The sequence below is a fragment of the Stegodyphus dumicola genome, chromosome X2 (assembly GCF_044657685.1).
Source record: "Stegodyphus dumicola isolate Sdum_Otavi_A_Nest chromosome X2, ASM4465768v1".
NCBI lineage: Eukaryota > Metazoa > Arthropoda > Arachnida > Araneae > Eresidae > Stegodyphus > Stegodyphus dumicola.
In genome coordinates this window covers 123,452,520-123,477,481 of record NC_140781.1, presented here as the reverse complement: position 1 = coordinate 123,477,481, position 24,962 = coordinate 123,452,520, and the positions used below count along the sequence as shown (strand labels likewise).

At 33.1% G+C, this 24,962-nt stretch overlaps 1 protein-coding gene across 3 annotated transcripts in view; it reads left to right on the top strand.

The window, feature by feature from the left end:
• Window positions 1–14,210, top strand: part of LOC118202760 (E3 ubiquitin-protein ligase PHF7-like) — a 122,993-nt gene extending 108,783 nt beyond the window's left edge. For 2 of the 3 annotated variants that reach the window (XM_085809859.1, XM_085809858.1), the window contains exons 9-10: window positions 6,007–6,128; window positions 6,224–14,210. In XM_085809859.1, coding sequence (XP_085665985.1) covers window positions 6,007–6,128; window positions 6,224–6,996 — 895 coding nt within the window. In that variant the 3' untranslated portion in view covers window positions 6,997–14,210. The remainder of the gene's footprint in view (window positions 1–6,006; window positions 6,129–6,223) is intronic. The other variant, XM_085809860.1, reaches the window with a different exon arrangement.
• Window positions 14,211–24,962: the final 10,752 nt, after the last annotated feature.

Here is a 24,962-nt window from a genome sequence, read left to right as displayed (position 1 = left end):
TGTAGTTAAACTTATCTTCATTAGTCATATTATTAATTTTAAATTATGCTTCTGTCTAAGAAAACCAAATTTTTGGCTTAGCTATCCAGACAGGTGGAATTTTTGCACTGGTTTTCCTAGCTTCCGAAGAATTAGCACCATCCGACTTCTCGGTATTTGCTATAATATTCAGCAACTCCATGGAACCAAAAGAATTTACAAAACATTTTTTTTTTCCTTAAGAATAACTTCTGCTATATTTTAATGAGAATTATTTATTACATTTAAGAAACTGATCTTTTTAAAACATTATTATTCTAACAATATTTTTTTCACTGTTGCCATTCACAATATACATAGTAGTTTCTCTATTCGCAGTTACATGTGTGGTTGTATTTGCTTTTGCTACTTCACCAGAAATGGACTGATAAATTATTTCACATTTTGTATTTCTAAAATTTTTTGTAGCAATGTAAAAATCAAATTTTACGTATGATAAATTAGGTGTTAGGATCAAAATTTACAAATGCTGAATGTGCTTCTAAGTCTTGGAACGGGAGCCAAAAAGATTAGCTTATTAATAGGTAAAAGCATCGTCAAAATTAGAATATACAACTGAGCTTTTCTATATTACAACAATTATTATTAGATAATTTTAGTTTAAATACAACAATTATTAGGTAATTTTAGTTTCTATTTAAACATTTCACTTATATTTCTAAAAAATTTTTAATAATAATTAATCCATTCTCATTGTATCTTTTTTGTCTACATTCCTTCTATTTTTTTCATAAGATTTAACCATTTTGAACTAAGCATTTATGTTTTTTTTACAATACCTTTTCCTTGAAATGATAAACTTTACTGTGATAGTTAGCATTTAATCCAGGTGAATAGTCGTAAGAATAAAACCTTAGAGGAGGGGTTTCTAGACATGCAAGAAAAACAAAGCATTTATCATTTCTTTAGGAAATGCAAGTTTGTATAGGGAAAGATAGCTTATTATATGTATTCACATGAAAAAAAAAATTTTTTTTTTTCTATAGCAATTTTCAAACATGCTTTTTGCTAGGAAGAAAAATAGTCAAAATCCTTTCTGTCTCATTTTATGAAACCAGTGGAGGGGGTGTGAACAAGAGGGAAATGATTGATGCCTGTAAAGATATAGATCATGAATCCCGACCATTAAATTTTGAGGAATAGGCAGAATGTTGGATAACTGGATATACAGATTTTCAGGGAACATGAAAAACATTGATATGAACTATATTCACATGAAAGTAGAACTGCCAACAGACAAGTGGTGCTGTTTGACAGTGCTGCAAGTTTATACCTGGAGCTTCCTCTTTAAAGCTTGCAACATCATACAGAAAACATGCATTGTTTTACAAATGCTTAGTTGATGGACATGCACATCATATTTGTGTTAGTGCACTGTAATGTACGAGTCACTATAAAAGTGTGTTGGAAAATATACCCAACTCTACATGCCAAAGCAATAAATATGTGCATCAAAACTTCCCTTAACCTGTATCCTTCAGTTTTAAAATACAGGATACCCAGCAGTCATGATGGAACTCAACTCAGATCTTGGAATAAGATATGTTAGATGCTGTGTATAGTAATTTCACCTGAATTATTACCCCAGCATGCACCACATCGAGACAATGTATGACTTGTCATACATGCCGTAGCTTTACATCCGTTTCATCTGCAATGTGTATGCTTAGTGCAGGTGAAAAGTTAGTTGCAACACAGAGCACCTGTGTGATTGTTTCTGCAGCAAAGTGCTGATGACCTGAAATTCCCGAGTTGTGTTCTGCTTATGGATGAAGCTTTTTTTTTTCTGTGAAGGAAATCTCTCCTCATAGTTCATATGTGTGGGCATAGAATAAATCAGACAGCATGTGACACAACCTTATTTTGGTGCAGGTTTTCAGTAAAAGTCAATCTGTTTTAAGAGCACTCAGACACCAGTCCCGTTTCTTCAGTAACAAAAATATTTTTGTAAAATTAGAGGAGCGACAACCACTTTTATAGCAAAAGCAAAGCAAATACAAGCATACCATAACCTATTCAGTGAAATAATAAAGAAACAGGAAAAATGAAGCTGTTAGAATTTTAAAGGCATTAGGAAGGAGTGCATGGAAATTAATGTCATTAACTAAATGAGATAAATTTTGGGAATATGAAAAGCTTCAAGAAATTCCAATGCACCAACTGAAGGAACTTTCTGGGTAATTTTGGCAGACCCAAAGTCGTAAAGGCTCGTTTCCACTACTGCATACGAACGTGTTGCGTCAATTGAAGACACGCCTACGGCATCCATATAAGCGTTTCCACTGCTGCGTATCCGTAGATTATTTTCATTTTCCCCCGCTAGGTGTCACTGTAATATTTTGGCGCCAAACAACCAGTTCGCGAGTTACGATGCTGAACATCTGAATTTTTCCCGCTCAAGCGAGTATTATTTGTTTTGGATTTGATATGGATCCAGACGTAAAACACAGAAAAGTTTTGTTTACTAAATTGCATGTTATTGGAAATTTTTATTTCTGCTTATGAACTGTGCTAGCAATTTTTATCTTGCTTATCTCAAACCTCTTATTATCTATCTTTTTAACCTTACTTATCTAAAAATTGCTATCAAAAGTATGGTAGCAATTTTTAGATAAGTCATCACGAATTGCATAGAAGTTGAAGTAAATTTAAAAAATTTCTTTGCGTTTCTAGAAGCTTTAAATATTAATTAAATAATATATATATTAAAACTAAAATGTACTGTTACTAAAAAATAAATAAAATAAAAAAGTTAAACGAATTAAAAAATAGTTGGTACTTTAAAAATACAGAGCAACTGTAAAGAAAGGTTCACAATATTTACACAAAATTTGCTATGCTTGTATACCGCTGACTTCAGGGTCATAGCTGGATAATTTATTAGAAATCTCGTTTGTTTTAAAATGCACTATAGGCAGTTATATTTTATGCATAATCCATAAAATGTTATTTTTAATTAAAAAATTTTAAATTCATATCTCTTTTTATAGAAAAAAGTTATAAGAATAAGCTTTTTCTCTTGATATATATGCACACACATTAGGTAAGGAAAATGGAAATTTTTAATTAATTAATTCCTGCTCTTCTGCTGGAGAGGACTGAATTTAAAAGCAATAATTATAGTAATTTTTTGTTAAAAAAATGTGTAGGGCCTTAATGTCATGTTAATTGGTAATGAAAGTTTAGAGCCGTAAACGTTTCAAAGTCTGAGCACATGGATGTACATTCACATAAAAGTGAAATGTATGTATATATATAATGTGCAGGGTTTCTAAAGAATAAATAGTAAAGTTAAATTAAAGTTAAATAATTCTCTTGCACCACTGCTCTAAGGAATAAAATTTGAATTTAACAAACATTCTCTATTCGTAAAGAGCAAATTTAAAGTTAATAAAATTTAAATGAAATTTAATGCAAACAAATAAATGATAATTTATTGCTGTGAACTAATCTACAATACCATTTAAATTCTGAGAGCATATGTAAATCAAGTGCAAGTATGAAAATCCATGAATAAATATATAATTCCAAAAATTTATTTATCCTATTATTCACTTATGTATTTTTATTTATTTATCCTATTATTCACTTATGTATTTTTATTTATTTATCCTATTATTCACGTATGTATTTTTATAAATTTTTCAGGATTAATAAATTTATTTATCTTATGTATTTTTATTTATTCACTTATGTATTTTTATTTATTTATCCTATTATTCACTTATGTATTTTTATTTATTTATCCTATTATTCACGTATGTATTTTTATAAATTTTTCAGGATTAATAAATTTTTGAAATTATATATTTATTCATGGATTTTGATACTTGCACTTGATTTACATTTGCTCTCAGAATTTAAATGATATTGTAGATTAGGTCGCAACAATAATTAATCATTTATTTGTTTGCATTAAATTTCATTTAAATTTAATTAACTTTAAATTTGCTTTTTAGGAATAGAGAATGTTTGTTAAATTCAAATATATGTGTACAGGGTATGCTTTAAATTCATATTATATAATTTTCAAAATTTTTTGCAGGGAAAATTTAAATAAATAAACTAAAATATTTTAAATAATATTTTATTTTTTTAAATAAATAGATAATATAAATTAAATTTAAATAAAACATTATATCTAATGCATATAATAAATTATAAAACACGAATATAGATCAAATTGGAACAAAAAGCTAAGAAAGTTGCAGACAGGGTGGAAAAAGCGTATGGGATTCAAACTCACGACCCCAAAAGTTAAACTGTCTTACTGCCAGCTTTACCACTAAGCTAGCATTACACGGGAATGGTATGCATGTTTAGGCTTATATACATCATCAAGTAAATCAATTCTTAAAACTAAATTTTTTGGTCTTATTTCAGTGTGCTATCGTCTAAAAAATTCACCAGAGTTTGTTCTTCAGCTTCTAGTACATTTCTTACAAAAAACATTATCTTTTAAAGGAGTTCCGATTGAAGTTAAACGGGCTGCTAAAAATATATTTCATGTGCTTAGCCAAAAAGGTATATTTATAACTAGAGAAATGCAAATTTAACATACTCTTTAATGCAGTGGAATATTTAAAAGGCTATCAAATTTAATTTATAATTAATGTTTTTAGTTTTTACCTGTTTCAAAAGAAAATGTAAATCTTTTAATGCCATATCTGGTTTGCTATAGCAGTTTGATACAGACATTAATTTTCATTAAAGGTAAATGTGGATGTAGAACTAGGAAATAATTGTTAGGACAAATTTTGCTATTTCGTGGACTTGGAATTATAATTTTTGTCGCTGATTTTCTTGAACGCCTGGTTTTCTATGCGAACAAGTACTGTAGTTGCAGTTATCCTATTTTTATTATCTTATCTAACTAAATTCAGCTGATTGCTGTCTTTTTCAGCATGCAGATTTCTCGCTATAATGTTAATTCAGAAATAAATATTTTTTCGCAAAACATTCTTTCCCTAAGCGAGCATTCATCGCTACTTCTGCCGCCATTAATTTTTGGTGACAACACCTGATTGCACCTTTTTTACCACGTGACCCCAACGCATCCGCAGACATACGAATAGAAGTTGAACATTGTTGAACTCCATCCGTACGTCATCTGTAACCGCACATCAACCGGATTGCAGATGTCAATTAAAGTGAAGTCGCTCTCTGATTAGAGAAACGCATACGCACCGCATCGCATACACAGCAGTGGAAACGGGCCTTAACTGTGAATAAATTTGCAGCCATCATTAGATATCAAAGATTTGTATATTTCTTCTTTTGGGATGTGAAATTTTAATGCTGTTTTAGTTTGACCAATATATCTCAAACCAAATTAACAAGATATAGTATAATTCCCCAAGAATTATAGTCAGAGATGGATGGAATCGTTAAGTCGAACATTGGATTTTATTGATAAGTAAGAAAATGACTTCTGGAGGATCTGTGCGATTTTGCAACTGATAGAATGATGAAATGAATTGAAGAAAAGGGTATTATTTCTAACACCAAAATGTCTTCTTTGATAGGAAGATAAAAAAATTTTAGATTTTATGAATAGCCATGGGGAAAAATCTCCTGTCAGTGATTCAATTTCAGTTCCCATTTTAATTAGTAATGACAGTTTAAGATTAATGTGAGAGTAAAATTTATTAACTACTCTTTATTTTTTTCCCCTCAAATGATCATCTGAAAAATAAACATTCCATGAGTCTTTGAGTTAGAAAAGTAAGCTGTTTAGCTTCAGTATATCAATATCTTTGCATTACAATTAAATTATTTAAGTTTCACCATATTTGCTACCTGAAGATTGCACTGGAGCTGGAGCTAAAGAGTGTGATTAACTTTGCATAAAGACTGTGACTATCATTAACATTGTAAATTACTTTTTTTGTTTCCCATGTAATAAACTAACTAGCTTCCCATTTTAGCAAGTTTGCTAAGTCCTTAACATGTGCAAAATCATTTTAGTTCTTGGGATTTGGTGTCCTGCTCAGATTGTGGATCTACTGCCAGGCATAAATATTGCGAAAATTTAAAGAGAAGTGAAACATCCTGGTTATGCAATGAATGCAGAGTATTTGAAGATGAAAGTAAGTTTTATTATTTTAGTTATTTTAATGCAAATCAAAACTGTTTTTGATTATAAGAGTTTTTATATTTTTCTTTCTTTTTTTAATACTTGCAGTTAAGAAGAAAAAGCAGAGTGCTGTGAATTATTTTCCCAGAGTAGTCTGTAAATTAGTAGACATTAAGACAAGTACTTCATTGTCAAATTTTAAGAATAATGAACCCTTGTCAGAAACTTTTATTAAAACATTTCAATCGGATATTGTGGGTGAAGCGTGTCAACTTGATATTGTGAATAAGGTGTGTCAACCGGATACCAGTGATGAAACATATCAACAAGACACTAGCAATGGAGCATATCAACTGAATACTGAAAGTGAAGCACAACAGAAAGATAAGGAAGTTGGAACATTTCAGTCATTGAATATTGAGGAAGGAGCAACTCTGTTGGTTAATGGTGATAACAGTTTGCTTTCATCCGATTGTGCTATATCTTATAATAAAGCAGAGCTTAATTTGGATACACACTCTCATAATGTTGCTGGAAAATCCGATTTTTATGTCAAGGACCATAATTTAAATTTGATGCAATTATCAGAAACTGAAGATGTACCAGATGGTAGTTGCAATATCAAAAGCCTTGAAGAGGTAGGTGAATGTTCAAAATCAAAGGCTGTTTCTATTGACACTTCTGAATCACATTTGAGAAATAAAACTATAAACCAGTTGCATAATGAATCATCCCAAGTTACTTTAAAGCATTTTGTCTCTAAAAGGGGGAAAAAGCGTAAATTAGAAACTAAATTGCCCAGAAAAGATGCTTGCTGCGTGCATCCAAACAAATGCATTAAACAATTGTTGGGGTATGAATGTCATAAATATAGGGTATAAGTTTAGCTTGTGCAATTATAACTATTGATGAACTCATCTTTTGTATTACCAAAATACCGTATATAGTCGAAAATATGGTACTTCTTGGATATAAGACCCTTTTTACCTTTTAAGAAATGAAAACATAGATGAATAATTTTTGACTTCCAATAATTCTGAGAAAGAGTATCTTCGTCTAATGGTTGACAGGATGGCAAAGGTAAAATGTTTTAAACTTTTTATTGCCCTATTTTTACATGACTTACGTATACAGGAATATTTGGAAAGGTTAATCCAATATGGTCTAAAGAAACAGCCTGGGATGTAAACTTTTTGACTCAAGCATTATTTCAGCACCCTAGAAAATTATACCAGCATGTATTATGCCCTACATATATTAATTTTTCAAATGAAATAATATTTATTTAGTTGATTAAAATAAGAACACTTTTCATGTTTGCAGTCTATTATGAATGAATTCTATGGATCTTTCGTAAAGTGAAGTTGATGATGTATTTCTTGAGCAAAAGCATTTTTCACATGAGAGAAATGCAAAGTGATTCAACTTTTCTTCACTTAAACATGACCTTATGTATGCTTTTATCACTTAACTATTGATTAAAGCTAGCCCTAGATGTGTAATACAGTACAAAGTACAAAATCCGGACGTCCATTATCCGTAAAGATCTAAAATCCCGACCTCAAAACCACCAACAACGTTTTCTCGTAGGCATGTACATTTTTATTCCCCCCCCCATCTCCACACATAATAAAACATCTGGAGAGTCCTGATTCTTAATTTCACTTCTACACTAAATAAAATACCTTGTTATTGAAGAAACAACCATTTTAGCATAAATTTATACGATCAGTAATTTGGCTCCGTTGCTGCATATCTGTTTGATGCACATCTCAAACCAAAACATTCCACATACATGCATCATTGATTTGACGGCAACCTGGTGAATCATTATTTATTATACTTTCCTTTCACTACCACATGTTTATCAAAACATGACAACTTGAGTAATGACTCATGTAGCGATGCCTAAACAATTTTTTTATGTTAGTCATTGAATAATAAAGGAGTATGTTAACCTTTTATGTTGACATTACGCTTCACGAAGATTACAGATTTAAGTTAAAATTTCCCAAAAATTTCTTTCCATATGCTAAAAATATATTTTGTTGATAATCAAGACTCAAAGATTACATTTAGGGCTATTTGAATTAAGAATAGCTGATTTGTTATTCACATAAACCCAGAACCAGCATCAGGTCTCGTATGGCCGCACCGAGTCGCAGAATTTAGGACTCACAGAGACTGCATCAGATGGCAAGATATCTAGCACTGGCCCTCAATAAAGCTTAAGTATATGTGGGAATTTATTCAGAACTCTGATAAGCCTTAAGCATGTGCAAGAAATAAAGAAAAGTATAACAAATAACTAAACTAATACAATTCAGGCTAAATTGTATCAGTGCGCGATAGAAGCAAGATAAAATTTAACGGAACAACTTGCCGTTGGACACCAAGCTCATGATGCATTATGTATAGTGAAAGATAGCTAAAGTTAATGATGATAGCCGCTAATTTTAAAGGTTTTTGGATATTGCAAAACAAAAGTAAAGTTTTCCAATTAATGGATTTTGTAAAGAAATGTGGAGAAGTGGTAATAAATGAAAATGGTATAAAAGAAGTTTTTCATTGTGATGACAATGCTTCTCAATCATCAATCAATTAATGAATGGCAAAATCTGTAGTATGGATATAGATCCAGAAAATACTGCTACCGATAGTGAAAAAAGTGTCAGTGAAAACGAGAATCGATTGACAAGTTGGTCAGATTTCTTGAAACGGCAGTTACAGGACTTCAACAATGTAACTGAACGAGAGATTATGTCTGTCTACATAATTAAAGAGAAAGTATTAGCACAAAAAACAAAGCAACTTAAATAACTTACATTGAAAGAAATGTTTTATAAGGTAAACAAATAAATATTAAGCTTTTTTTTTTTGTGAATTTTGATACCCTTTAGATCATAAATTCTTCATTATTTCATATTTTTAATTTTATTATTTCTACATGCCATCTTACTAGATTTAAACTGATGATCTAATATCCGGAAAAAGTCCAGATTATCCGAAGTTCTGATGGGCCTGGATTTCGAACTTTGTACTGTGTTACAATGATATATATAAACAACAGTCCCCCAAAAAGAAATACATTCAGTATTCACTTGACAATATTCCATGTTATGTATTGCGTCAAACTTCCAGGTATAATTTTTGCAGGTATGTAAACATAGGGCACGTGTTTCTTTTTTTTTATGGCTGGGTTGTTAAATAATCTGCCTGGGACAGCTAAGTATAATGGGTTTGGCCATTCTTGACAAATGCTCAAGGAGCAAGTGCTCAGCCATTTGAAATGCCATGCTCAGTTCCATTTAGTTAGCATATATTATTTTAAAGTGACCAAAATTATAAAAGAAGGGTTTTGTTTTCAACAATAAGGTAACATATCTGGATAGTTTTAAATATAAAATTCCTGAGCATATTATAGCGGCATAACTAATAAAGAAATATTAGTGTCTGTGTGCAAAGATAAGCATTTGCTCAACTATGTGGTTTGTTACTTTTGCTCATTTTTGGCAATTTTTCTAAAAAATAAATAGCTTGTATAAAGTAATCAAACACTGTTAAATTATTATTATTACAGCCGCAGATTCAGGCTTGTCCTCATGGCTGAACGTTTTCTTGATCCTTACCTTAACCCTTTTATTCACAAATATTTGTTTTTCATTCTAAGAATCTGAAATTTGTGAAATATACCCATTCTGCATTCAGAATAGAAGAGTATAAAGCCCTCTCCCCCCCCAAAAAAATTTAAAAATCTAAACCAGGGGGTTCTCAAAATTTTTTGCCTCATGCATTCCCCCCTTCATTATGTATTGTAGGCATTTATTCAGACTTGGATTATTTTTAATATACTTTTTAATTAAACAAAAAGTATAGAACATGTTGATAAATATCAAAACTTAAAAACAATTTTTTATATTTGTAAGCGAAAACCAAATACTAAATAGTTAAATGAAATGGTTGACCAAATTCCACTCCAAGTCAATGAAATCTGATTATTAACTCCATTCGGCATGTCATTATCCTTAGATAAATAACCTGTAACATTTCTACTAATTTCCTCATTGGAATCTTGCACTTGAACATCTGAAAAATCTTCGCTCAACAACAAATAAACTGCCTGATCAATTGATAAAATTTCTAATTTACACTTTGAAATGCATATTTTGAAAAAAGTGTCACATAATATCATGAAGCCTATATTTAGTCAAAAATGTATTTTAAAGGTAACAAAATACTGTGTGAAAACACTGTGTAATAACGATACAAATAAAAAGTAAAGAACATGGCAACCTAAAGCTGTTGAGTTGTACTCAACTCTCACTTGATGCCACTTGAAAACTTTTAAATGTATACAGTTACCCAAATTTTGAAAGAAATATTTGTTAAAAATGTTAAAATTACTTTAATAAATATTAGAAATTGAAATAAAAATTCATTTCATTTGCCTCAAAAATTAAACTGATTTTGACATCTTTATCAGGGAAAAAGTAAAATTTTAAACAAGCATCATTTCAGCTATCAACAAGGATAGTGTAACCATTTGCACTATAGAAAGATCCATTTCAGTGGTAAAATGTTTGTAGATTATAACAGTGTTCATTTGGAAACAATGGGAGATTTAAACAAGGAGAAAAAATAAACGTTATGATTGCATCAGGCATCACTGGGACTGAAAGGGCTAACAGTAAAAGGCAAGAAAAAGAAATGAATCTGAAAAGTAAATACAAACCAATAACTTATTTGCATTTGAATTGACTTGTACCTAATCATTAACTCGCAGTGTGTATATAAATGCTGTCAGCATGTTTATATTACAGAAAGAGAACCTGATATACATTTCTAGGTTCACAGAAGAGTAGAAAATGTGTAAAATTTCAATAATTAATGCTATAAAAAGATACTTTTTGTTAACAGATTGCATGAACTGTGTTAATTTTAGTGTACTGTTTTGTGTTGCTTTAAAAAAAATCATTTGTTTTAAAAATACCTCGACTATGAAATTTTTGAAAATACCTTGCATTATCTGTGTTGAATTTAGTGTAATGTTTTGCTTTTTTTTTTTTTTTTTTTTTTTTTTTTTTTTTTTTTTTTTTAAAGAGGCATCTTGTTCTTATTGTTTTATGATGCACTGTGTGAAATATAAATTTGTAAACATGAAACTTTGTTTTTAGCTGTATTCAATTTCTCTTGTAAAAATATTTATTTCTAACATACTGCAGTTATCATTTTATTATATTATTTAAAGTGTGAACTATTCAGCAAAGTTATTTATTGCACCGTTTGTAAATTGCTTGATGAATTTCAAAAAAGATACTTGTTATTTTATGATCTACTTAACATGTGAAATATAAATTTTAAAATATGATGTTTCATATTTAATTGTGCTCAATTCTATATTTAATTTTCCTGGTAAAAATTAGTTTCTAAAATCTCAAAGTTATTTTATTTGCTTATAAAGAAATATTTTACAAATTTAATTTCCCTAATGAAAAGTGCAAAGCTATTTGTTGTATCTTCAGTAAACTGTTTAGTGAATTTCAAAAAAGATACTTATTATTTTATGATATATGTATTGCATGAAATATAAATTTGCATTTATGATGTTTCATATTTAATTAAATATGAACAGAAGACAGAGAAGATAGATTTGCACTATTGTGCTTTCCCTAAAAAAAGTACAAATTATTTAGCAGTTATTTATTGCAGCATTTGTAAACTGTTTTCTGAATTTAAAAAAAGTACTCATTATTTTATGATAAACATATTTTGTGAAATATAAATCTGTAAATATGGCTTTTTATATTTAGTTGCAGGGGATTTTATTTTTAATTTTCATTGTAAAAATTACAGTTTTTTAAGATCTCAAAGGTAACTTATTTGCTTATAAATAAAGCTGTTAGAAATTTAATTCCCTAATGGAAAGAGCACATTTTTCAGCAGAGTTTTTTTTGTATCTTTTATAAATTGTTTGATGTCAAGGTCAGAAGGAGATGGAGATTATTTTTATAAAACAGTATTTGTGCTGATTTTATGACATTTTATTACTCATAAATAAGATTTTAAAAATTTAACATTTCTTACAAAATTTGTAATTTTTTAATGAGCAAATTGTTTATAAAATTATTTTATGAATGTCATTGAAGAGTTATATACAGTTGTGTGCATTTTAGTTCTGCCATTTTATTAAATATTTTTAGTTTAAAATTTGACTGTGTTAAAAAAATGTTGTCAGAAGTTCATTTTTTTACTTTCCTTATAAATGTTATATTTCTGGTGTTTGTCAGTTGATAATGAGCTATTTTGTTGCTGCTAAAAATTATTTTAGTAAATTAATCTTCCTGTTGAAAACTATAATTTTTAACATACGTAAGTTATTTATTTTAATATTTCCAAATGATATAAGGAATTTAATTTTCTTTGTCAAATTATATTTTTTAATGTCTCCTGTAATATTGGTGTACTTAATTACAGCAAAGGACTCGAGGACTATCTGCCTAAAGGGAGGGATACCTTTGTGGACGACTTTCTAATGAAAACTGGATCGATGCATGTTACACATGGGGGAAAACCACGAAATTCGAACCTTGGTCAACAACAAAATTAAATTTTCTAAGCAACATGTATGCTGTTTTAAGTGTGTGCAGTATCAACCCTTTTCGGATGGCAGCCTAATCTAGCTTCTCGTTGAGACGGAGCGCTGGTCTTCTGTGATGTCTCCACAGGACTGTGGGTGCTCGATAGCTAAGCCTAGTTTTGCTAAAATATTGGCAAAAATACAATTTTATTTGTATTTACTAAATTTTTTCAAATATTTTAGAAAATGCATTTATCTTTATGCTTGGTGAGTTACAGAATTAAATACGTATAAATTTTGCAGCTGTAATGATATATATATAGACAATCAAAGAGAATTTAAAACAAATATTCAGCATTTGTTAAACTACAATTAAAATATTTAATGTAAAGCAATAAATCTATACAGGCACATATGCACACACACATATATATATTCATACAGTGAATTTTAAAATTAGTTTTCTGTATGATATATTCTGTAGCATAGGTCCACACAACTGCGGCTGTAAATCTTTTAATGTATGAGAGCAGTTGTCATTTACAGGCGGAGCAGATGTTAAGGCAAAAGAATGCAGTTCTGAATCTGATAAAATATCTGTATCAGACTGCTAAAACTGCAAAAAATATTACTGCTAAAACTGCTGACATCACTTGTAATAAAGCTGTATACTCAGCTTTCGATAAATATCACTTTCATTTTGACATCTTAACACAAAAAAACCCCTAAAAACTTACATTCACACAAAAGAAAAAACACCCTACACTACTTACAAAAAGAAGAAACTAAATGAAAACCTGCACTTACACCAGATGCTCTTCCCTCAAAAAGCCAATCGAAAGAAACATGAACAAAAACGCATGCTTCTTTATGCAACTGAATCCTGCTGTCTACCTTTCAGAATCAAATGGAACAGTCCAGTGTCAAAGTTCAGGTATCATCATTTCCATTTATATTGGTACCATGGACATAGAGCAGCATCTGTTAGAATTAAAAATATTTACATTTTGTTCCATGTGATTATCACGTACGTATACATTACAGCAGTCTAGCCAAGCACTAATCCTCTGAGATGCAGACGTCACACTTGCCATAGATAAACTGAATGCTACCATGACGTATACAACATACCCGTACTGAAACGTTTAAGTGTTGCATAATTTTTCTATTTCTTTTTTCAGTCAATCATATCAATGATCAGTTTTCTTAGTAAAATGGCTTGCAAAACTTTTTTTGTTATCCTTTTGTTACTATGGTTTGAATCCTACAAAAATGCTGGCTGCATAGATGTTTTTTTTTTCCCCATGTGTAAAGTGTATACGATCCAGTTTGCCTTAGGAAGTCCCCCACGAAGGCATCCCTCCCCTTAGGCAGATAGCCTTCAAGGGTTTGCCATAAACACATAAACCAAACGAAACCTGTAATCTTTGTTGGTCATATACACTGTTCTAATTTTACACAAACCTTTTTTCCATTAATTTGATTTTACACAAATTCAAATAAATATTTCATGCTCTTTTAGTGTATGTCATTTTGATTTAACATGAGCAACCAATCCAATTTCTAAGAATTTTTTTGGGCATAAATTTTAAGAAAAATAGTTACTTTTTGTGGCATACACACAAGCACGAATAGATTATATAACAACTATTGGAGGAGAATGAAGGACCTCCTCACGGCAAGTAGTAAGTCGTGACTAAATGTATAAGTTTTTTATTCTGTATCCAAGCTGTGAATATTTAAAATTTGGAATTTAAGCTAATGTTTCACATCTCCAGAAGACATTTAGTACACTAATGTGCAAAACTTAAACAAATTCATTTTTCAATATTCAACAATGAAATTGTTGAAAAGGGCTTTTTGTGATCAATACAATGAAAAAGATAGCTTGTTAGAAAATGTGATACGTATGTGAATATCAGCACCATGACATCAGATGGTATGTTGGGGGGGCAGTGCAAGGCAACTTAAAAAGAAAAGAAGGTGCATTTTCAGGCATTCTTTTGCAAGTGAAAGTAATATTGTATGTGCAGTATTGCTACAAGAAAACAGGATGCCTTTCTGCATGGTAGAATTATTGGTGAGCTTGTCGAGAGCAGTAGTTTGTTGTTTGTCGCCCAAGAGTTTGGAACTGATAAATGTGTTTCATGAGCTTTGAAAGCCTTCTAAATAACAAGTACAGCTCTAAGAAATGTTGGTGATGGTCAGGTTAATTGATTAAGGCCAGGCAATTTGAGGACTATTTGCATATAAAGAGGAAGGCCTTCGTGGAGGACTTTTTGATGGACACTGGTCTTTATTCATGTTACTCATGGGAAAAACTATGAAAATAACCATGCAGTCAGTCTGTTCGCCAGCATTTGATCCCAGGTCGAACTACCAGTGTTCAGCGATGTTACTACTCAGCCGTTGGTGGTCTTCCAAGGAAAATAATGGTGACTGATGACTGATATCAGGTGAAAAAAAATGAAAACCTGATAGAGGGCAACATGGCTCATCAGTTGCACATGGCAATTTGACGACAGATATCCTGGTTTACTGCAGCCAAATAATTTCATAAGGGTGGCATATTCGCCTGTTGACCTAAACACTGCATACTGTAGACAGTTGCCCATTGGCGCCACTGTTTACAGTGGTGTAGAGAACATAAAGGCAGATAAATGGAGTCATGTCTTCTTTACTAATGAGAGTCGTTTCACAATTTCAGTCATTTTGATAATGATTCTTGGCACCAGTTGATAAAGAGAGAGATGCAAGGACATGCTTTCATCTCACTAACCTCAGGGAAGGAGACCATTGGGGTGGTCCTAGTGCGCTTGTATGAAAAGGCATGATGGATAGAGCTCCACATTTTTGACAGAGGCTCGCTTACAGAAATCACATGAGGATCATTTAGTGTTAGAAAATTATCTTCCCCCACTCGTGTCTTTTCCTGGCTGGCATTGGTCCCTTTGTGAAGATATCCACAGAATGGATTGGCCAACATGCTTCCCTGATTTAAATCCATTGAATGTGTGTGGAATACTTTAGGAAGACACTTGACAGCACGATCTTAAACCTGGAGAACACCAGATAACTAAAACAGATACTCCCTGAAAAATGTAAACCCTTACCCCAAGAACTGTTAGATAATTAAGTTTTGAGTATCTATAGATGGTGCAGCATAACCATTGTAGTTAGGAGAGGTCATATTCCTCACTATGACTCTTTGGTTTGTTGTTGTTCCTCTTGGCCAGACAGTTTTTTGTACCAATGCCATTCTGTCAATAAAGTATTTTTCTAAGTACTACATTTTTCCTCTGCAGTATGAATTTCATGTCTGCCAGTTGATATTTTGCGGAATTCCAGCCAAAATCAGAAAAGTGGCTGAAGTTTTGCATACTATTTTGGTATTGCCTGTCTGCACTATTAATTGACGAGCGTCTGTTCGTTAATACCCTTGTGGGGTAAAGCAACACACCCTGGACTTGTAGATGTGGGGGTGCTGGCTAAAGAAGTCTGTAAAACTAGTGATAATGTCATTTGACATTCTCAGATCTCTTTCTTGGATTAATGAACTAGGGCAGGGTTTCTTAAACTTTTTTCACTCACAACCCCTTTTTATCACTGAAATTTTTTTGCAGCCTCCAGGACCCCATAAGTACTGCACAAATCCAACATACACGTGAGTGAAACTGTCAATTTTTTCACTTGTAGTGTAATATACTATACAGTTTTAGGTCATTAACTTTAATTTCTAATTTTAATACAAAGAACAATGTGAAATTTTTATATAAGTTACAGACGAAATGATAGCGTCACATGTAAAGCAAGGAAAATGAATGTTTATATTATAAAAAAAATGCGTCGAAACGTTTTCGTTTTTTTCTTTTTCTGTATTGTCTATTTTCAGATACATTGTGTAAAAATATTTGTTAATTGTAAAATTATTATAATAAGTTAATGAAATATCAAAACTGCTAAAATTTTTGGCAACCCACAGTTTAAGAAACCCTGAACTAGGGAAGGAAAATTAGACCAGGCGTAATGCATGAGACAACTTAGGTATGTATTGATTAAGATATGGAGCTTATGAATGAAGTTTATCATATAAGGAACTGAGTTTCATTCAGTTTACTGATTGATGAACTACTAATAGCATTTAAGCTCTACGGAGCATGCTATGAAGGTATATTCTCAGAAGCGAATAATACACATTTTCCGAAATTCAGCCTTTGTTTTTAACTCCTCGTGTCCCACAAAAGTGTATCACGAGGCTTACACAAGTAGGTTATATCACTAACAAAATAAGTAAACAAATATGCAGTAACACTGCAAATGGATAGAAATTATATATAGAAAAATAATAATAAGTAAAAGAAAAATAAAGAGAACTCAATAATCTAAACTCAGAATGAAATTTGAAATGTTTCAGTTCTAACCTTTCTGGAGCACTTGGAGTTGCATCCTGTCAATGAACTTCAAAAAGTCACAATTGCAACAGCTAACTTAAAAGAACAACTCCTTAGTTAGTTCAAGGATATCGGAAAGTTCCTGTTGGAGGATCCAAGTAATCGTTGCAATGTAACGTCAAAAAAATTGTGCATTGTACCATACCTACAAGTTACACGTTTGCAGTGACGTCGCTGTACTGTTGGGATATATTTTACACAGATATGTAACAAATCGTAAATAGATCACAATTATATAACCTTCATAGGATGAGATACAACCTTAGTATGATGAGAAAATTTCAAAGGAATATTTTGAATATTACGGAATTATGCCTTGAAGAATATAACTTCTTATTGTAACAAGCACTGTTATATTTTACTGAAGGAGTTCTCTAAAATGGGAACACTGCAACATTACACTAGTCATTTAAAAATTAAAGTAATGTTGCGCGATAGCTATTCACATCTCAGGGGCATTACATTCATGCCACTTTATTATGATATATTCATGTGACGTCATAAAAAAGCGTAAATTAAAGCCATACCTGTAACGGCAATGTGACTTTGAGATCGTCACAGTATGACATCTTTGCAATGTGACAGCGATCTTGCCGTGCTGTTTGAAAAAAGACTTGCCACCTGTAGAAATTTTGAGTTGAGTTGACTATGCTATATGTCTTTATACTGGGAACTTTTCTACTTGTCATGTGGTCTCGTTGCGGTACAGACATTACTCGGTTGGATTGTTATGGGAAAGATAAACAACTGCATTTCATGTCAAGTACTTCATCTTTGATAGTATGCAAATCCACAGTAATAATTTAGAAAACTTGTGGAATGCTTTAGACATAACTGATATCATTGAAAGCAAGTCTAATGTAGAATCGGAAATGGCTGCATTTGATCAATTTACTAGGACTTTGAGAAAAATTAATGGTGGTAGATATCAAGTCAGTTTGCCACGGGTCGATGATTAGGCCAATTTACCATTTTGCTGAAAAGAGATTACTCTCAACAACAAAGAACTCAGATTTGAAGACTGTAATGTGGTCATACAAGACTGGTCATATCGAGGAGTTGCCCTTGGAGTTGAAATCACCTCCAATTATTGTTGAAAATTGATTATCTAAAGTTTGTAAGGATTTATTAACTTTTATCTAATCAGTTATTTTGCGTTAAATAGCTTTATTATCGTTCTCCCTTTATGTTTTCCTGCCAGCATGTTAATTTTATTTCGGTCGTATTCAAATGAGGGAGAAATAGATAGTATATGAAGGAAGGCTTTAGATTGTTTAATCAGAGCGTGTTCCGCCTGCTGAAGGCCACGGTACTAGTTGCGATTCTTTGATAGCTGGCTGTGAGCAGTGTTGTTTCATTCTTGATAATAGGGCATATCACACGGTATAGTTTTGAGCAAACTTGGGCGTTAATCAGTTCTGGGTACATTTGGCTAAATCAGTTTAGTTTTAATTTGAATTTGTTGCTGTTGAATTACACCACAAATGCTGGCTGGTTTGTAAGCGCAAGAGGTGCCATATGTTACACTATTTTTAATTCTGAATAAAAGGGTCTTTTACGCCCTTCTTAAATTCTGTTCCATTTTAGATATAGTGATAAGTTGCTTGTACGTCTACTCAGAGATTTGCTACAAGTTACATTTACAGGCACAAACTCTACAAGTTTATTTAGTACCTGGTACTTACCTGAGTTGTCGTCCAGTGGGTTGTAAATTGAGCACAAGGGGACTTTTCTATGCTTAGAGAGGTTCAGACACATATCTCAAAACATCTCAATCTTTTCTTTACCATCTCAAAGTCTTTGCTATTGCCTGTATTTATTAAACAGAAATTTAGGTGTACTTCACATATAAAACAACACCTCTGCGGTGTCGTAGGCGATCACACATGTATGCAAAGTAATTAGCAAGTTTGAAACTATGGCATGGAGTAGCATATGTCTGCATTATCATGGCGATGTTTACAGCTGCTTCGTAAAGGAAATCATGAAGTTCGTGCAATTTTGTGGTGAGGCTGCAAGCTTTTAAGACGTGATCTTGATAAGCGAGCTATTTCTCGAAGGGTATCTGTCCATGATTGGCTATGATGAGTTATGGATTCATGGGTATTTTTTGGGACTGTTGGATTCCATTGTCCTGAAGGGTAGCATACCAAGGCAGTAAGGGCATCGACTAACTCTTTAGCTTCAGTCATTTTAGATAAAAGCGCTCTGTTCTGTATATAGCGAGGATCTAAGCTCTTATTGATGACTACCCGTTCCACGTTAAGTTTTTGGACTTAGTTTCATATCTCTCTTATGTTTAGGGAAATATTCGCATTTCCTGAAACTGGGTGTGTGTGGGCATTGATAGTTAGTAAACCGGGGAGGTTCTTTCTTTGGTTTTAAGATGCATAAGAAACTCCAAATATCTTCCTAGCATGCTTGGTTTTTTTTTTTTTTTTTTTTTTTTTTTTTTTCTAGTGCAACTAGAAATAGAGGCATCTTTATAGTCTTTCCTCCTCTACGTCTTGTTTGTTGATCTAATCTGATCACTGAAAATCACAGGGTCAAGTTCGACCCTGATGTCCTTAATTCGCGTGTATTCAGCAGGCTCCTTAACACTAGCTTAAGTTTTTGCTGCTTTTCGAGGTTTGGTTTATTAGATTACGGCAAAACACTCGAGGGCTATCTGCCTTAAGGGAGGGATGCCTTCGTGGAGGACTTTTTAAGGGAAACTGACTCGTATACACGTTACACATGGGGAAAACACCCATACAGCCAGCCCGTTCGCGGGATTCGAACCTCGGACCGAACTACCAGTGTTCAGCGACGTTACCGCTCGGCCGCTGCTTTTGGAGGAGAAATGAGAGGTGGAAGATTTCTTGTGAATCAAATTGGGCAGTAATTTTTCTGTGCGCAATGCTGTAGCATAGGCTTTGATTTGAAATTCGAAGTCCGATACCATTTTGGCTTTGTAGGCGTGAAACTGGCATTCTTCAAGAACATCCATTAGTCTTATATTTTAAATTAGAGTCCTTATTTGCGATTTGTGGTATTATGTCGAGGGTATTGGTATTCTCTGCAGACGTTTATTCTGCTCTCCGATTGCTTGCTGTCTAGTTTTCGTCTCTGTTCAGGTTCCTGATTGGTTGGGAAACAGACTGGTTGTGTCGGGAAAGCGTCGCTGGTTTGTCTGTTCACCACGTCAGTCCTGATTTACTTCCGAGTGTCTTGTGTCCTCCTCAAAAGCTGCGTTTCGTTGGAGCCAGGAACGATCCAGATGACTTCCTGAGGTTTGCTTCCTTCAGCTTGGTTACTCGAACCTTCTTCTTTGTGTTTTTGTTTGAGGTTCTGGTTTTGGTTGAGTGCGATTGGCTGGGAACGGAATTTCCTCACAGTAGTCTGGTAATCCCGCAAATATATTGTTTGACGTGGCAGTTAACTTAATTGGGCTACGGGGTATTTTGGTTCTCATCGTTGTTCGATCTGTTTCCTCTAGTAATCATACGGGCGATTATCTTGATCGTTTTTCATGTTCAACATCTAGTTTGCACGGGGCGGAAGTTTGCATTCTCATTAGGAAGTATTCACGCATGGATGCAAATTATGCGAAGTTGTCATCAACAGTCTCCTCTAAAATTCTTCTATCTAATTGCCTCTGTTTTAGCAAGCTGAGACTTCTTGAAGGCGAGAACGAGTTCGGATGCAGACATCTCGAAAATAAGTCCAAATTTCCGTAAATGAGAGTATATTCTGAACACTATTTAAACACACCAGCTCATATATCGTCTCAAGGGAGGATGAAGAAAAATAGGTCAAAGCCCAAACTCTGATAAACCAGCGTAAAATCAAATCATGATCTTAGCACACCTGCTCGTACAACGTCTGAGGAAAAGATTGGAATGCTGCGAAAAATATAGCCGCGTGACATGTAACACAGTAGTAGTGACTGGCAGCTCGACAGATATTTAGCGCATGCGATGGCATTAAGGTTGGATTGATAGTCTCTGTAACCTTAGGCCCTGTAGTCTGCAGCTTTCGCCTTTATCACATATCCATTTGCTTCGGACGAACAATTTTACTACTTGCTCTAACACTGGGAGAGAAACGTAGGGTATTTCTTTCATTTCGCAAAAAAAATTAAAAGTTGTTCATTTCAACAACCAATTAGCTATCAGCATTGAATGGCTGAATATGGAGCCTTATCACCCATCATTTGTAATGGAAAACTAGTTTTCTCTTTAGCATGGTAATTTAAAGCTGTCCGTGGTGTTTCGTGTTTTATATCATGTGACAAAGCAGAAAAAAATTATTAAACAACTGAAATGGTTTGAATGTGTTGTACAACCTTAACGTAAACTTCATGTATACTATACAAATTTTTCTCTTTCCGGTCTGACAGAGTCACTCCTGTTTTGGCGAAGCTTTCGTTCTATCCTGCAAGTTCTTTTGTATAACCCTCTAGTATGCTTTTTTATAGCTAGTCTCATGCGCGGATGAAGTGAATGCAGTGCTTTGCTCTCTGAGGTTTGGCGGCTCAGGCTGTTGCTGGCATTTCTTCGATTTCTTCAATTTTTGCACCACCAGCGTCAGTTGCAGTGGCTGTAAATACAGATTTTATACTTTATCCGGCCTCTGCTACAGTCACCACAAATAACATGCCACCAGAGCATGCGCACAAATTCTTTGCGAACGTATTACGGCGACCAAAGAAAACCAAGATTAGTTATTCAACCTCGAAGTGCAGTTCTTTTAGAACCTCACTTCGAACCTCGAAGTGAAGTTGAAACCAAGTTTAGTTATTCAACCGCGAAGAGCTCAGAAACCAATTTAATTCAAAGGTTCCAATAGCGCAGCTAGGAGTGGGAGTGGAAAAAAATTACACCCTCTAGAAGGGGCGGAAGAAAAGTACCAGGTGGTTATAATTAAACTTCCTCTATAAACGGCATCCTACAGAGCAAACGGGTGAACGGAATGTAACGACATTTTGTAAATGGGCTATACACGAGATGCGCTCACGGAATTTCGAGAAATAAATTTTTGTTCCAAAATGTCCACCAGAGGGCGCATTTTCGAGAAAAACATGAAAGTTAATACAATATACAACCAAATCGAAATACAGAAAATGTATTAGCAATTCAGAACAAGAATTATGAATAATAAAATGCAAAACCGGAAAAGCTGTCAGTTGTAGGAGAAAAATGTCGAAATTTGCGTGCTTGGGAAGAAGAGAAAGCCGATGTTTCCGGTTGGTACTAATAACGGTCTCATTAGTTGAACGTGCGTTATTGGTGAGGCTGTTTTACGAAAACAAGGAAATGCTTCTGCTGCAGTTTCTGAATTTCGTCGTAGAAAAACCTACGCGTGAACTAATGTCTATTAAAAGTATCCGGGTCATGATTAAGAGATTTGAAGAGACGTGGAAACTAGGAGTTCAACCTGGAAGAGGCCGTAAACTTGTCACAGAGGAACGTGTTATTAGTCCCTCCATGGCCACCACGTTCGCCGGATCTAACTTCTTGTAAGACGTTGAATGATTTAAAGAACTTCATAACGTTTCATGTGAAAAGCCTCACAACTGATCAATTATGATCTGCTATTAAACTACTGAGATCTGGAAATATCCACATACGGATCTGAGAGGACGTGAGTAGACTTTGTGGCAAGCAGTACTCTATCCATTCATAATAAGCCCTAACGCCTGCCGACGTTTGAAACCGTTAATAGCCAAGGATGGCCAGATCTAACGCTCTCATCTTCAGCCCTGACCCCTAAGATCAGAAACTGGACAGTTGAGGATTCCATTACAAACTCGGATCATGGGTACATTACCTACAGGATAACCCAACAGCATGAAAGACTGGTAATGAAGCGCTATAAGCTTGCCAGAAGTAAAAAATCACTCCATTTTCTAGGAAAGCTCGTCCAATCCTAAGAAGATTATTAACAGAGCTGCCCCAAACCAAAAAAATCAAGGACGAGGAAGAATTGAGCAATAACTTGATCAATGACCTCCAAATGATCTGCGGCAGCACTTTTGAACTCAAAACACCAAAAGTGCTACACGCTGCAAATTGGTGGACCCTGGACATCAGAATACAACGTAGTCGTAAGAGAGCTATGGGCAGGCGCTTGAAAGCAGAGACAGCTAAGGATGCTAAGCAATTACTGTCCATAAAATATAGTAAAGCACATGCAAAGTATAAAAAGACCATCCTACAGGCCAAATTTGAAAGCTAAAAAAAATTCTGCACTCATCGTAGAGATACCTATGAGATTCTGCACAAAATAGCCAGCGACAAAGTTTTTAAACCGACTCAACATCACACTTTTGAGGATCAAGACCATGGAGAGCCAGGTGTCATGGAAGCGATCAATAGGAAGAATCCTAGATGCGGTTTATGTTAAGAACAGAATATTGTTGAGCATTCTAAGGCCCATATCACACGGCGTTTGTTTCACTCGAACAACTGTTTTGAACAATATTTTTCACTGGTTTACTATTGAAAGAAAGACGTGCGACTTTTTCCTTCCTTTCCAAAAAAATTGCAAGTTGTTCGTTTTCAACCAATCAGCTATCAGCTTCGAATGCTATCAGCTTGTTTGTAATGGGGAACCATTTTCACCTGTGTTAACCCCAAAGCTATCTATGGTGATTGGCTGTTGTGACAAAGCAGAAAAATTGTTCCAAACAGTTGTTCTTCCGAAACAAACCGTCGTGTGATAGCAGCCTTAAGTGATAATAAGAATTAATTTTTCTCATTCTTGATTTTTAAGGTTAATTAACTTATTTCGCTCTTTTAACATTTGCAAGGCAAATATCGGAACGTTTACGGAAAATGCTTCACGGAAGGCGCGCTACTAATACTAGAGCTCTTGTGCTCTTTATCAAGATAAAGTGATGAAATGTTGATTAACAAAACATTAATTTTATACATATTGTTAAATTTGCGCATGCATATGTACATGTGTGTGTGTGTGTGTGTAAGATAAAAAATATAAAAGCAAACTCCTAATTTTAATTGGCTGTAACCTCTTTTTTTTTTTTATTTAATTTGGGGACTTCCTTTATCTTAAAAATAGCGCAGTAAGTATAACTGCGTCATTCAAATTAATCATGCGATCCTGCGTAACGCTTAATGCAAACACCTTTTGTCCAATCACCAAATTGTAAATCTAAACTTTTATAACTCTAACTGAAACTTTTAGCTCCCTCTCTTCTTCCTCTGAATTGATGCATCACTTTTCGTTTATGCTTTTCTCCTGCAAGACGCTCCTGCAAACACCTATGCGCTGCTATGCTTTATATAAAAATTATTGTAATTGCTTATGTTAAAAAGTATATTGCCTGTAAAGAAATGATTTTGATGTGCCTAAAAATAACGATGGTTTTGTGAACTTAGTTAACTTAGTTTCATGAACGTTTTCTTCCTGCCTTTCCACTGAGCCATTATGACTACCGGAAATTAAAAGTACCGGATGTTAAAGTACGCAGTAAAATAATACATATATATAATTAATAAAATAAATTTTGATTTGAAGAGAAATAAATTTTATACTTTATTCATATTCGAAATGTGAATAAATATACTGATAACAGAAAATATGAAATTTTTAGACATTCCAAATGCATAAATTACTAATATTCTTTATATTATATAATTCTGAATTAAAAATACTACGCTTTAAGATTTATAAAAATAAAATTTAAATTATTATTTAATTAAAACTATTATTAATTTAGTATGTATTTTTAAATACTTAAAACTATTTATACTGAATTTATATTCTTATTCTAGATGCATTTACTTTAGATTCATATGTTTTCATGAAATAAATT